Source organism: Ascidiella aspersa, chromosome 4, assembly GCF_963924565.1.
Source record: "Ascidiella aspersa chromosome 4, kaAscAspe10.2, whole genome shotgun sequence".
Classification (NCBI taxonomy): Eukaryota; Metazoa; Chordata; class Ascidiacea; order Phlebobranchia; family Ascidiidae; genus Ascidiella; species Ascidiella aspersa.
This window is the reverse complement of record NC_139450.1, coordinates 26,141,179-26,154,769: the sequence shown is the minus strand read 5'-3', so window position 1 is coordinate 26,154,769 and position 13,591 is coordinate 26,141,179. Positions and strand designations below refer to the sequence as shown.

Genomic DNA, 13,591 nt, shown 5'->3' with positions numbered 1-13,591 from the left:
GATCTGCTTCTCGGATTAACGGCTAAAAAAATGGAAACTAGCTGTTTTGTCAGAAGTTAAAAACTAGGCTGAGTGAACCATGACAAATTTGACCATACTGGACTGCAAAAAGTTTCGATTAACGTGCCCGATATGACTTGGGTTGGCAAGCGTCACAAGACTGAAATATATTTTTTTATTGTAACCAGTATTGAATAAGGGCAGAAGTGCAAAGCGCTTTCAACATAAAACAAAAAAACGTAGAAAACGATTCAGTATCAAAATGTCCCACAGGATAATTTGTATGGAATATGTACAACTTAAAAAACGTTCGCAATGTATTGTATCGTGCAATTTGCGCTGAGAACTGCGGCAGGTAGCCTACGAAAGCAGCGCTTAATCAGCAGCCACTATTTTTTGCGAAACGCCAAGAGAACAAGTTTGTAAAAATCGTTAAATATCCATCTTTCAAAGCGACTTGGTTTCAGTCATTAGATAAGTCAAGTTTAGGGTAATAACGAACACTTACCAAAAGTAAAACTTAAATAACGTTGCTATAGAAACTAACTTATCTCTGATAATTGTCTAAAAACTTTAAATTGTAGTCAAGTCCATTCTGATGTGCACTAAAGCCTAAACATTGTCTGTAGAAGTAACGTTAAGGCTGGTGTGATGTTTCTAATGACAAGTGAACGCTACAAAAACACATCGCTTTCAAATTTAACTTCAAAAATCGTAATTAAAAGGCATGGCGACGGGCTAAATGCGATCGAAAACTGAAAAAAAGCTGTTGTCCTTGCGTAAAAAGAGCCGAGTATTTTGTGCAGTCTACATGCTTTCTTCCTCTTCTGCCTGTCCGTCTCCTCCGCGCGAGTCCGGTCCGGTCTTTCCGGCCAGGAGGCTCTGCATGACGTTCACCAGCATCCTCATTTCGTCTTCTCGCGCGTGCAGCTCCAGGTTCTCGCGCGACGTCTTGCGGTTCTCGGACAGCAAACCTTCGTTGCTGGAGCGGAAGCGGTCGTTCTCGGAGCGCAGAGCCGTGTTGTTGTCGCGCAACTTCAAGTTCTCGCCCCGCACGTCCTGGTTTTCGTCACGTAGAGCCTGGTTCTCGCCGCGAACCTGTCGGAAAGGAGTCGTATAAGCGTTGTGTGTCTGTTTTAGGGCTGGCTATGTCCGATACTTCACATCAGAGTTGGATCAATTGTAATTTGTATTTGTAATCCATGTAATTAATTACAAGTTTTACTGTATTCAATGAAACATTCACACATATGTGTGTTAATAGCTGAGATCTAGCCCTTCGAAGCTGCTTTTTGGCCGACTACGGCTTACGTATAATTAGTACACCGAAAGCCATCGCAGACTCACCGAATCTGTTGATCTATGATGTAAGCAGAGCAGACCAGTAAAACAACTAGCCTGCAGTGAGTTCGAACCTCACTGCAGGCTAGTTTTTTTTCTAGTCTACTCTGCTTGCATCATAGATCAACAGATTCGGTGAGTCTGCGATGGCTTTCGGTGTACTAAGTTTTACTGTAATTATAATTGAGGCATGTTCATTCTGTGTAATTCTAATCATTTGCTAAAATTTTGGCTCAATACATTGATATAAAGAAAATTAAAGTTTCTATGCTGAAAATTGTAATTGGTGGAATTAATTCAGTTTTTAAAGTAATAATAATTGTAATGTAATTAAAACATTCAAGGGAGTAAATACAATTGTATTTGAACTGACTTAATGTAATTTATCCAACTCTGCTTGGCATTTCTTTCCGATACCCGATATTCTGTACAGAAAGTATCGCGTTTTTTTTTTCGATACCACATTACTTCATTATTATGCCCGAACAAGAACAATAGAGAAATTAAAACGTTAAAATGCAATTTTTACCGGGCTATCAGGTCAAGATTGGTTTACCGTTTAATAGATTAGTTGATCTCCAGTCCTTTTATTACTTAGTTGCTCTCCAGTACATTTATTATTTTATAATTTTATCTTTCGAAGATGAAATCGCTGCGATGGATAAAAATGACTTCAATTTCTATATTAATTTGGAATCTAGTCAGCACCGGTGCCAGACCAGTATCGGACGATTGCCGATACTACCACTTGGCCCCAGGTATCGGCTCTGATCCGATATAAACGGTCATACCTATAATTAGGGCTATCAGACGTCCTACTTTATGAGAATTTGTCCTATTTTGTGAGAAAAGAGAAATAAATTGTGTTAATACACTGGTCCAATGTCCTACTTTTTTGCATTTTGGTTTCCTTTTTTTATTTTCAGCAGAGATATAATTTTTGTGACTTTTTCGCATGAGCATAATTCAAGTCATATGGCGCTTCGACAGGTCGCAGACGTAATCAAGTCTAGTCATTTTGCTTATCATTGTTTATAATTAACAAATAGAAAGCACCAACTATCCATTGTCTGAAACTGGCTAAACTCGGAAAAATGCCTTGTTTCGGTGTATATTTCTTTAGGTATGCGTGCTGCTTATGCGCATTTTTATCCCAAAATATGTTAATATTTGTTTTATTATGTGGTGAATACAGAAAACTTGCGGAATGTTCAATTGTACATGACTGTATATATTAAAAGACACATTCTGCAGTTCCCCTTCCCCTCCACCTCCCGCCTAGCACTTGTCTCAGATGTGAATCAAACCTTTTACAAATCAGATTCATTTAACAAAAAAGGCTAATTATAACCCGAATCAACTTTATAAACCCACCCCGCCCTACTATGCTACTATGTTATTTACCAAGTCACCGCTGTTCGGTGCGTAGTGGATTTTGATTGTTTCTTGCCGAGAGTTTATTTGTGTAACAATAGGCATCAATATTATCGGTATTATGACGTGAAAAATAAGCTTCTTATCAGAAGAACCTTCGCAAAGAAACTAACCATGTCCAATGCGAACTTTAAAGTGTATATTATGGTAAAAATGTTAAATCCATGACTTGAATGGCAATTACATTAACAGCTTATTTTTTTCCAACGTTGAATTGAGTTAAGGATTGTAAAAATGTACGCAAACACCAGTGGTGCAGCCAGCCGAAATTTTTGGGGGGACCGAAAGTTTGAACTTTTTTGTTTAGCTATTGACATTGTATGAACTGCCGCATCGAACACAAATAAATATGCTAGCAAACCGTTTCGAGCAGCAACTGACTGATTTTTAACGCAATACTCACAAACAAATCAAAGATCAAAAACAAAATGACTAAAAAGTAGTAAAACTACATTAATAAGTATAACAAACGTAATAATAACTACATCGTTTGTGATGTAACAGTTACAGTGCATGACAATTGATGGTGTGACATTCCTGTGATCGACGGTTGTGGTACTGCTTATAAATGCTACAATACAAATTATTATTAAGTGTACAATTTTTATGATTTTTTGTTTGTGAGGGGGCATGGCCCCTGATGGCCCCCTGGCTACGCCTATGGCAAACACCTAACCACCCGAACCTTACCTTCATGTTTTCGCTGCGCATTTCGCCGGCCTCGTCCCTCAGTTTGCCATTATCACTGCGAACTTTCTGGTTCTCGGAGCGAAGCGCACCGTTTTCGTTCCTCAGGTCCTGGTTCTCCAGTCGCAGTTTCTTGTTCTCGTCTCTCAGCTTGGAGTTTTCGCCGCGCACCAGCTCGTTTTCGTCGCGCGTCTTCTGATTCTCGATGCGCAGGCCCTGGTTGTCGCCCCTACAAAGAGAGAGCGCGCGTGAAACTGTTAAAAACGCGCGTTTGGTTTGAGTCAAGTAGCCTATTTGCAAAAAAAAATTGGTCCAACGTCATTTGCAAAAAATACTTTATCTGTGACGAAGTATCTGCCCCTTACATTCCCGAAAGAATGCAACTTAATATTACTTTAAGTGCAGTATTCAATTTTCCAGATATGAAACCACGCAAGTCAAAAGAAAATAAATTGATTTTACCAATAGTTATCACAACCGTGTTTACTCTCCACCAAAGCACGATATACCAACTGAATTTACTAAACAAAAAATCGGTTTAAGCTAATGTCACAAAATCGTGGGCGTACCTCAAAGAACCCTCGTCGGTCCTGAGTTTGTCCAGTTCGTCTTTCAAAACCGCGTTTTCCGCCTTCAGCTTTGATCCATCTTCCTTGTACATCTTCACTTCCCGTTCGAGCTCCACAACCGTGGTGAGCAAGTCGTCCTTTTCCGCCTGGAAGGCGTGAATCTTTCGCAGCATCTGCAGGGAAAAGATATATTTTGCACAATATTTTTTAAAAATTAATGTCCTATACTTTCTTTGTATGAAACCGATACTTGATATATATTTGAAGTTTTGCGATCCATACCATTCTATTTTAAAACAAGACAAACAGATAACAAAATTGTTAACTAACCATATTGCCTAAGAATGCACTTGACTAAAGTAGAAAGTGGCGTTAGATCTATAAGTACCCCTGAAATGCCTATGACAGTGTGGAATTGGAGCGAAACCCACCCCTCTTTTGGCAAACACCAATCAATACCATCACTTGGCATCTGGAACCGCCTTGGATCTAAAATTACAGGACATCCCTATAGTTGTACATTTCCACTGGCGCGTTTTTGGATGCTTTGCAGATTAACATGGCATTATTAATTTGCAGTTATTGTACTACAGAACACAGAAAATAACAAATATTTTGCCTGTGTGGGTATGTAGTTGTAGGCTGAGTTAAGTTAGCTGGGAAATGGAGGCCACTATTTCTAAAGACTGAACTGCATCTAACCGCATAAAGTCTCTAATAGCGAACGTTTCTTACGTCAACTCTTTCTTCCTCGCCGTCCAGGTATCTTCTGATGTAGTCGATCGCCACTTCTTTGGCGATTCTTCGTGATCTCTGAAAAAGTACAATTACCATGAGAATCCGACCCTCTGGTAATTACAGAACATCCAGTCTGCCAGTTCGCAGTACAAACGGTGTTATCGAACTCGATTTTGTAATGAATCCAATTTGCCTGATATATCTTGCGTTTTTGTGTACTTATCGACATATAACTCATGACTAATTTTTTTTTTTAATTTTGTGTTATTGGCCTAACTTAACTTAAGGAGAAAAGTAGCTTGTCCCGGGGCTTGAAGTAGGGGTGCGGAGTCGGAGTCGAACTAGGTAAGTGGTAAAATATTCGCCAACCACGTATTGTGGGTGGATCAACTTTATGACACTCTTATAAATAGATTGCTGAATATCCACCTTATTTCAGTTACGTAAATGGGTGAAACACACTCTATCAGTATAGGAGTCCACGAAATCACGTTTGGCTGAAGTCGGACTCGGGATTCGGAAGACAGACTCGGGATCGTTTTATTTGCCAAAACCGGAGTTGATGTCGGTTAAGGTTGTTGTTAACCGACACAGAAGCCCTTGCTTGAAAGCTTAAAATTTTCAAATGAATTCACTTGTAATTTATTCTACCTTGACTAGCACCTAATTGAATTCGATGAACTTGTTATGTTTACAAAACTGCTATGTGGGCATTTTGATTGCCGTTGCTTACCGGGGGACTGTGGATGCCAGAATCCATCTCCTCTTTGATGACTCTTCTGTTCCACTCCATCTTGGCCGCCGTGCTGTACTGCAACTGCTTGATCTTCTCCGGGTCGGTCAGGAACATCATGACATCATCGTCGTTTCTGCAGTGACGTATTCATGCTATTTAGAAGGTCCACGAAGTCGGAGTCGGTTTATTGCACAGGAGTCGAACACGGGATTATAGAGACTCGACGATGTCGGTTTATTTCGCTGGAGTAAAATCCGCAAGTGGGACGAAGTAGGACTCGGAAGTCGCTACTCGAGTTTATCTATTAGACCGGAGTCGGACTTGGATTTTTCAACCGACTCTGTAGCTGTTGTGTTATTAGGTATAACTGTATAAACGTGGACTGTAAAAAGTAAGTGGCTTTGTATGGCGAAGGTTCAACGTTTAATTTCATATGAAGGTGTTTAAAAGCGATATACGCATTTTATGTTTGTTTTTTCGCATGATAGGACAGCGTTGTTTGCAAAGATGTTTTGTTTAGGTTTTCCTAGAAAACGTTTTCCTAGTTGAATCGGATTTATTGTGTTTTGACCACTTGTTAACCTTTATAGTTTGGCGCGAAAATCCGACGTGAATAATTAATGAAAAGCCATAGAAGACATTTTTAAATGATGCGGTTGTTTTGTGACACATAATCCGGTAATAGTCACAATAAGTGTTGTCCTACCTTTTGTCAGTTTGTTTTCAATCGGAGGCTACTGGAATTTAAAACTAATGGTTCGCGATATATTTTTGCAATATCACCATTTCAAAAAAGCGCGCCATTTTCAAACGATACTTTTGCTGGTAAATATCAAACATTTTTATTTTTTTCCTATCAAACCTTTAACGCATTTTTTACCAGTGCTACCTAATTTTTAAACATTTAAGAACACCTTTTAATTTGCCACTTTCACTGCGAATACAAACTGAAATAAACGAGTTGAACTAATCGTGCGTACCTCTCAGCTGCTGAATGCGTACCAAGTTGGAGAAAATTCGACAACACATTGACAGAGCCAGACTTGTACAAATAGATTTGCTTGAGCTTTTCCATATTACAGATTACAATTAAAATTAGAGCATTCTAGTTGTATTTCAAATTATATTAGAAAATTTCAGTTTTTCCAAATGGGATATATAATTAGAATCTTGAATAATAAATATCCCGAAGGCCTAAACTATCATTTGAACTAGAATGGATTCGCAATCAATTTAGTTTAAATAACTATTTTTGATAGAATAGTTCATGCATTTCAGACTGTAAAATTCATTTACAAGTCGTTCCGACCTAAGGATAGTAATTTAAACTATTTGTTCCAACTGACAGAATGAACATGCCATTTGACCAAAAAGCCTAGCATTTTCGGCAAAATTTGAAAAGAACAGAACTGCAATTTGGGAACATCAGCAGCCATTCACACAAATCTGTTTAGCATTTTGCTGCAATTGTTTGAATTATAGACAGCTAGAATTATTCCTGTGTCCAAGACTGGACAGGGTACCGAATGATTATTGTCTGACCTGTACTGAATTCGCAGCACGCTGAGAATGTCGTTCATTGCGCTGTCCCAGCTCTGGTGGGTCGGGCTGCCGTGGTAGGTTGCGAGTGCCGAAGAAGTCATGCTGCCTCGTGGACTGAGTCTGCTCATAACAGGAAGGTAGTCCCTGGTAAATGAAGAGTGTTCCAGTGTCACTTTGTGAAATGTAATCTGTACTGGGCCTACCAATGGATTAATTCCGATCTTATGGCAGCGTCTTTTTTTCAGTTCAAAATTAACATACGATGTTAGACTTCTTTGAAACAATAGTATCAAAATGCTTGTATTTATGGGACACTTTCCCTCCGCAGGCAAAAATGTGTTTTTTTTAAAGTATTCTACCAAAAATATTATGTTTACACAAAAAAATGCACTTAAACTATTCAAACGGCAAAACGGACTTAAAAGTTCTTCCGCGTTTGCGGGAGTCCCAATTTAAGAACACTTAAACTTCCGTTGTGTGTACTGTAAACCACAAGTAGGCTGTGCCACCAAAACCAAGTCGGTAAAAAAGGACCGAGACTAAACGCCCGATGAATGTATCAGATCCATAAAGGTAACAAAATTTAACCTTCAATCGAATCTAACCGCACCAAAGCAATTTGAAACGGCTGCTTTAGTAATCAAGATTACGGTATGTCTTATGGACTTCACACGTATTGGCCATACTAAGATTATCGAATAAATATTTATTAAATGAAAACAAAAACTCCAAATACCAACAGTTCTTTATGCATAAACAAGAAAAACATTTTAATCTTGAAAGGTAAAGCATAGGCCTACTCTACACATGCAATTAAAGTATATGAATATCAAGCAAAAAAATCATTTAGGCCGACTTGGCATAATTTTTGCACAGCTACAAGTCAGCTTTTCGAGGTTAGTACCTTATACGCAATCAAAGTTGCGGAAAAACAAAGCGCGACACAAGACGAACGATAAATCACAATAAACGCCATAGAAGCTCAGATAAGACGCAAAAATAGTGCCAGGAAAACTCACGTAATGCTGCCTCTGTCCGAATTGGTGGACGAATGGCCGTTCCACTTTTTCTGCTCGCTGTCGAACTTTAAGCTCATGCTCGTTCGAATAATCAAAACCGAATGTACAACGACTAAACCTCCCTAGCAAGACTCAACGTCGAACACACGAGAAACGAGAATGAGTGAACCGAATTTTTATCGCGTCCCTGTGCCCGCTCCGCTCCAACGATTTCCGACTAAATTCCAAGACAAGAGGACGACGCGGCGAAATTAAATTATCTCGCCTCCCCCTATAGCCCGCTCTCAGGACAGGACCCACGCGTAGGCTGCTGCCGGCCGCTGAATTCGCTTTGCTCGAACAATGGCCCTGAATACGCCCTTCAGCCGCCGGCCCGGCACTTCGAGTGTTGACCGTTTGTTGTCCTTCGTTTTTTTTAAGTTAAAGCATCGCGAACCCTTTATGGGCGCTTTGAGATTCGCCGAGAACCAGCAGTACGTTTAAATCCCCGGCGTTGTGTATTTGGGACGCGACCGGCTGCTTCAAAACGAGCGAAATACGCGGAGAAGGTTTTGCTTAAGAGATGGAAACCTATCGGATTGAAGGACAGGCTCTTCGGGTGGTTTTGCTACCGATTAGGACTATTTCAGCCATTACGATGGCTATAAAAATGGAATACTCGTAGCCATGGTTAAAAAGAAAATAAAAACATCACAAAATTACGATCCTTTAAATACCGCATTGGCAAAACTTTCGAAAAGTGCAGTATATTTGTTGCGTTGCAGTCAGCAGACCCTTGTACAACATGTGCTTCCCTGCGAAAAATTGTTTAGCATATAATAAGGTCGCCGAATTACGTTTAATATTTTGTTCGGCGAGAAAAGCTCTTTGTAGTGTATATATTTACACAATCAACGCGGCGTAAACCAGAAAGTACTATACCCATGTGGCCATGTGAACAATATTAACTAAGTCTCGACCACTTGAAAACTTCATATAAAGTGACGTGACGTGTATTATTTTTAAAAACGTGCTCTTCCAATAATGTTTTTTGTTTGTCCTATTCGCTCGCTATAAGTTTGTGAAGATGTATCTATAGAGCAGTGGTTCTGAAAAGGGGTTAATTGGAACCCTTGGCGTACGTCAACTAGTTTTAGGGGTGCCATGAAGGCCTATTTAAAACATCGTTTTAGCACTGAATGCATTTCAACTCCATTTCGATTTCACATTTTTTGGACCGAAAACAGCAGGTTTTCTGGGTGTACTTTCTATTACGTCAATGTATGACGTCAGCTTTAAATAAATCATGTTGATTACGCGAAATATTTTTTAAGGGTTCACCGTTAAAAAAGTTTAAGAAACCCTGGACTATCGGGCATCCTTTTAAAATAGCGCGAAAAGTTGTCGGCCATTGACTTTGAAGGCGAAATCCGAAAGCAATATATCTCACGCCCTCAAAAACACTTTTTCGCTTACATACCGCCAGTCGATTTAAAGCGGCTATTGGCCTAGGTCCTAGGACGACTCTTTGGTCAGCTTTAGCGACCGCAAGCCCTCGAAAAACTTGTGGAGTGTTTGTTAACAAGCGTTCCGCCAAACATCGACGCCGCAAAATCGCGCGTCGCCCAATTGTGCCCAAAGGGTTTTAATTTACGCCATTGTTTGTCACCCTTTAATCCCCCATGTGACTATACATGTACCCTCGTTGTTCTGTTGGACGCTATTAAGGCCTCAGATGCTTTTCGGGCGTGCCTGGAATTTAATCCTGAAATACGCCCGACGCGACTTTTTCATTAACACCCTATATACTGTTGTTTAATGTAGGGATGCCCGTGATTTGCGATCCTACGCAGCTATTTTACCTTTAAAGGTAAATTTATCAAACTTCAGGTTCATAACCGGAGGGGAATTAACGTTTTAACACAACTTGGAAAAAGTTACCTTTAAACGTTGGAATTTAACGAAAGTTTAAAATTTTAAATCGTAGGTTTTGCCTATGTTATTTGTCTTGTTGAAATACTGTGAATTGAGGGGCAATTTTTACGGACTGATATTTTTTGATTGACAAGCCCACATATAACCTCTCATTTATTATTGAAGTTCTTAGTTAGTCTGACCTGATGGATAAAGCACTTTGTGCAAAAGTTAACGGTGAAATATAATTTGACAACAGTACCTCTTGTTTTCATTTTTTGAATAGGACAAATACGGCTATCAATTACGGTTAGTAGTTAAATTAAACCTATTTTAATCATGTCGCGCACTTGCAGGACGTAAGTATAAATTAAAACAGCATGGTAGTATAAACGATTTTTTTAATTGTGAAGGTTAGTCTCTATGAATTCATCGTCCGTATTAATATCGGATTGTATGTTTTTGTTAGTTTTTCACGATTAGCATGTCACATAAGGAGCAAAACAAGCTCATCTTGAAATCAAATCATAATCATGAGGAATTGATTACAACAAAAAAAAACAATTTTAAATAAAAATCGCTGTCGGCGAAAAGGGTTAAACAACAAGGCAAGATACCTCAGAGGGTCATATCTATCAAATGCTGTGAAGATTATTCTTGGAATCGGCTCAGACGCACCCTGTTCGGACTGCATTGAAGTATAAAGCAAATTAAATAGATTGACAATGTTCTGCATGCGTTACTTAGAGCAATAAAAACACCAGGTGAAAAATGTTCTCGGTCGAACTTTTTTATTTATCTTTTTTATTTTGGTAAGCTAATAAAAATACCAAAAATTACAATGTATTAAGAGCCGCGTTTATAAAATCAAATTAATACGAAAGAAGAAGGAAAGCCTAAAGAAAACCGACCAAATTGAAAATCCTTCGATTTCAGTTTAATCTTTTATAGGCTTCCTTAATTTAATTGTAATGGACCAAACACAAATCTTAGAGCTAATTATAAACCAAATATTACCAGGCGTATTTCATCTTAAATGAACTACTTCAAATTTATCAAGTGTCCGTAAGACAAATTAGCAATTTACCGTTGTCTTGGTCTCGCTTTCATCCATTGTAATTCGGCGATATATCTCCCGACACAGAAAAGCTAGAACTGCCAAGATAATCTTGCAACCTTCGCCTAAAGTTTAACGATCTGAAACAATGCGATTTTCACCCCTGTAGGCCCTTTTCTACAAATTCCAAATCGGGCGTGTAAGGTAAACTTAAGACCCCTTTCAGCTGACGGCTTGACCCCAAACAATCACCCGGCGTGCTTTTTGTGTATCATTTAAACCTGTCTTGACGTGGGAATAGGCGTCACTGTACCTAATTCTGTGTGTTTGAGCCCGTCTCGGCTTTAAACTCGCGTCCGCGATTTGATGGCTGCTTTACAACTCGCGTCCCCTATTTCGTTTTATTTTACTTTTCCTGTGAAACGTTCAGTTTAAAAGTAAAGCCCTTTCGCGCAAACATACGCTGTTTAATTTCGACTTTAAACTACATTTCCATAAACGACATTTATAACCGTTGAAATTTGCTTTTGTTGGGAACCCCAGCTTAAATATAACTTGTGGGTCCTTTAATGAGGAAACTATTAAAGAACCCACAAGTTTTATTTAAACTTGGGTTTCCAACAAAAGCATGTCCCATTTTTTAAGCCTATTCCTGGTATGTGTTATTGTTTCAATAAAAATATATTTTTATAACTTTAAAGGAGCCTAAACGGGTCGGGACTTTCATTCCACCGAAATATGTTCCCCTTAGTTTAACGAGCGTCATTTACGGACAAACTGGCAAAAAACGCTACCGCTCATAAAATCACTAAAACAGCACGAAAAACATTTGCCACCCTTCACTCTTAAACACACACAAAAAAAAACACTCACCAATAATAGAAAATGCGCTTTTCGTCGCTAAGGTTCGGTTTGGGTCGAATTCGAGGCCAAAAAGTTCTCTCTCGCGTATTTACCGCTCTTCGTCGATCGGCTGTTTTAGCAATAAACCGCGGTCCGCGACCAATTTGCTTCCGAGATTATTACAGGCGTCCGGGCGTGGCGAATCATAGCGTGGCCACGCGGACGGCCTTTCGCTTTAATGGTGTCCGGTTTCAGGGCCCCGCTGTAAGACGGCGAAATCAAAACGCACGATGCGGGCCGGTTTTTGGAGAACGCGAAAAGCGGATTTAAGGCCAATTTATAGGCCAGTGTTTCTCAGCCCATGGGTCGCGGTTTGAGTTGGTTGGGTCGCCGACTACATCAATGAACATGGTTAGATTTGTTGAAATTGATTCCAAGAGGGTATGGTACAATATGATGATATGGCTCTTGTTAATTTAATTCAAATCTATTTGTGCTATTTGTCTTATGTTTTGTTCACTTACAAACGTTCAATGAAAAGAATAGGGTCGCCAAAGCTTTGCTCTTATACTGACGCTTAGTATTTGGTTTGCCGCCAAATAAGCAGCATTGTTACAGACCGTTTATCTGTTTTAGGCCAAATATTTGCGATCTGTCCAAACGGCCACTCTCCTGGTTTGCAAACTCGTCGTCTATTGAGTTACGAAGAAAATTTTTAGCTTGCACTGCCTTGAAAAGGATACCTTTTAATTTTTCCGGTTAAACCAGCTTTTCCCGGTTATTTGCCGAACCCTTGTCATTTTTAATTTTTAATAAGTGACAAGCGATTCGCAATGTGCATGTGCATCAGATTGTTTGAGCAGATGTGCGCAGGTCATTCCTGCCGTTTTGAACTTGTTTATGCGACAAATTGGTTAGCCAATCGCAAGTCCCTGTTGATCCTTAGCTGCATACTTCCACCCTACATCTTTTTTAAGGCTGCTTTTAAAAATTATCGCGAAACATTCTTTCTGCGTGCAAGCCGCCGCGGTAATAAAAATTGCAGGGTGCAACAAAGCCGGTGTTGGCCTTTGGAGAGGCCGCAGAAAACGGCCGTCACCAAAACAAGCGGGCAACATTCCTCTTCAGTGGGCCAAACACTCTGCCGCGGCGCCCGCACAAAGGTTACCCCTGGTAGCGGCGGCGTGCCTTTCGGGGGGGCTCGCGCGCCGACTCGGCCGTCCGGCGGTTCCGGAGACGGCGCCACAAGGTCAGTAGGGACACCGGCCGGTTAAATAGATCGCAAGACGCGCCCGGAATTTTTAAAGTTCCGCCGTCGGGTTCGATACTTGCGGTTTCGGGTTTCGCCCGGATCAAAACGCGTTTTATATGACACGATGATTGATTGCGACGCAGAACTTTCACCGGGCTGATGATGCTTGCCTCGAGGCATTTCGGGAATCTAGCTTTAGTCGGGTATAGCTTTCCAGCCGAGCCAGCTGTGGACGTTAAGTAGGTCAGGGGTGCAAATCGAAGAACTGAACTTTTTCTGAAGGCCGCGACATGGCCCTCTTTAGATGCTTTGCCCTCTTTAGATGCTATGTCTTTTGTAAGCGTCCTTTCTAATGTAGAGTGAAAACATTAATTTTATTTTTTGTTTTTTGCAAAAAGGCACTTTTTCTTCGTGAAATGGCATAACACTTATTTTCAAGTTCATCCCCGCAGCCCAGGCTTGAACGATTAGAGTGATTGT

The 13,591-nt window shown here is 40.1% G+C and overlaps 1 protein-coding gene across 5 annotated transcripts; it reads right to left on the bottom strand.

Annotated features, from left to right (window-relative positions):
* Window positions 1-161: 161 nt before the first annotated feature.
* On the bottom strand, window positions 162-12,028 carry LOC146157191 (uncharacterized). Of its 5 annotated transcripts, none has more exons than XM_083387187.1 (8): window positions 11,047-11,161; window positions 10,577-10,647; window positions 7,048-7,191; window positions 5,503-5,638; window positions 4,767-4,844; window positions 4,032-4,204; window positions 3,466-3,691; window positions 162-1,098 (listed from the first exon to the last, which is right to left on the bottom strand). In XM_083387187.1, exons 1-8 carry the CDS (start codon window positions 11,071-11,073, stop codon window positions 808-810), a joined length of 1,146 nt encoding a protein of 381 aa, XP_083243313.1. In that variant the 5' UTR covers window positions 11,074-11,161; the 3' UTR covers window positions 162-807. The 5 variants fall into 5 exon arrangements, with proteins under 5 accessions (XP_083243313.1, XP_083243315.1, XP_083243317.1 ...); XM_083387189.1 differs by having other exon boundaries at window positions 7,048-7,167; XM_083387191.1 differs by lacking the exons at window positions 10,577-10,647; window positions 11,047-11,161 and adding an exon at window positions 11,890-12,028.
* Between the last annotated feature and the right edge of the window lie 1,563 nt (window positions 12,029-13,591).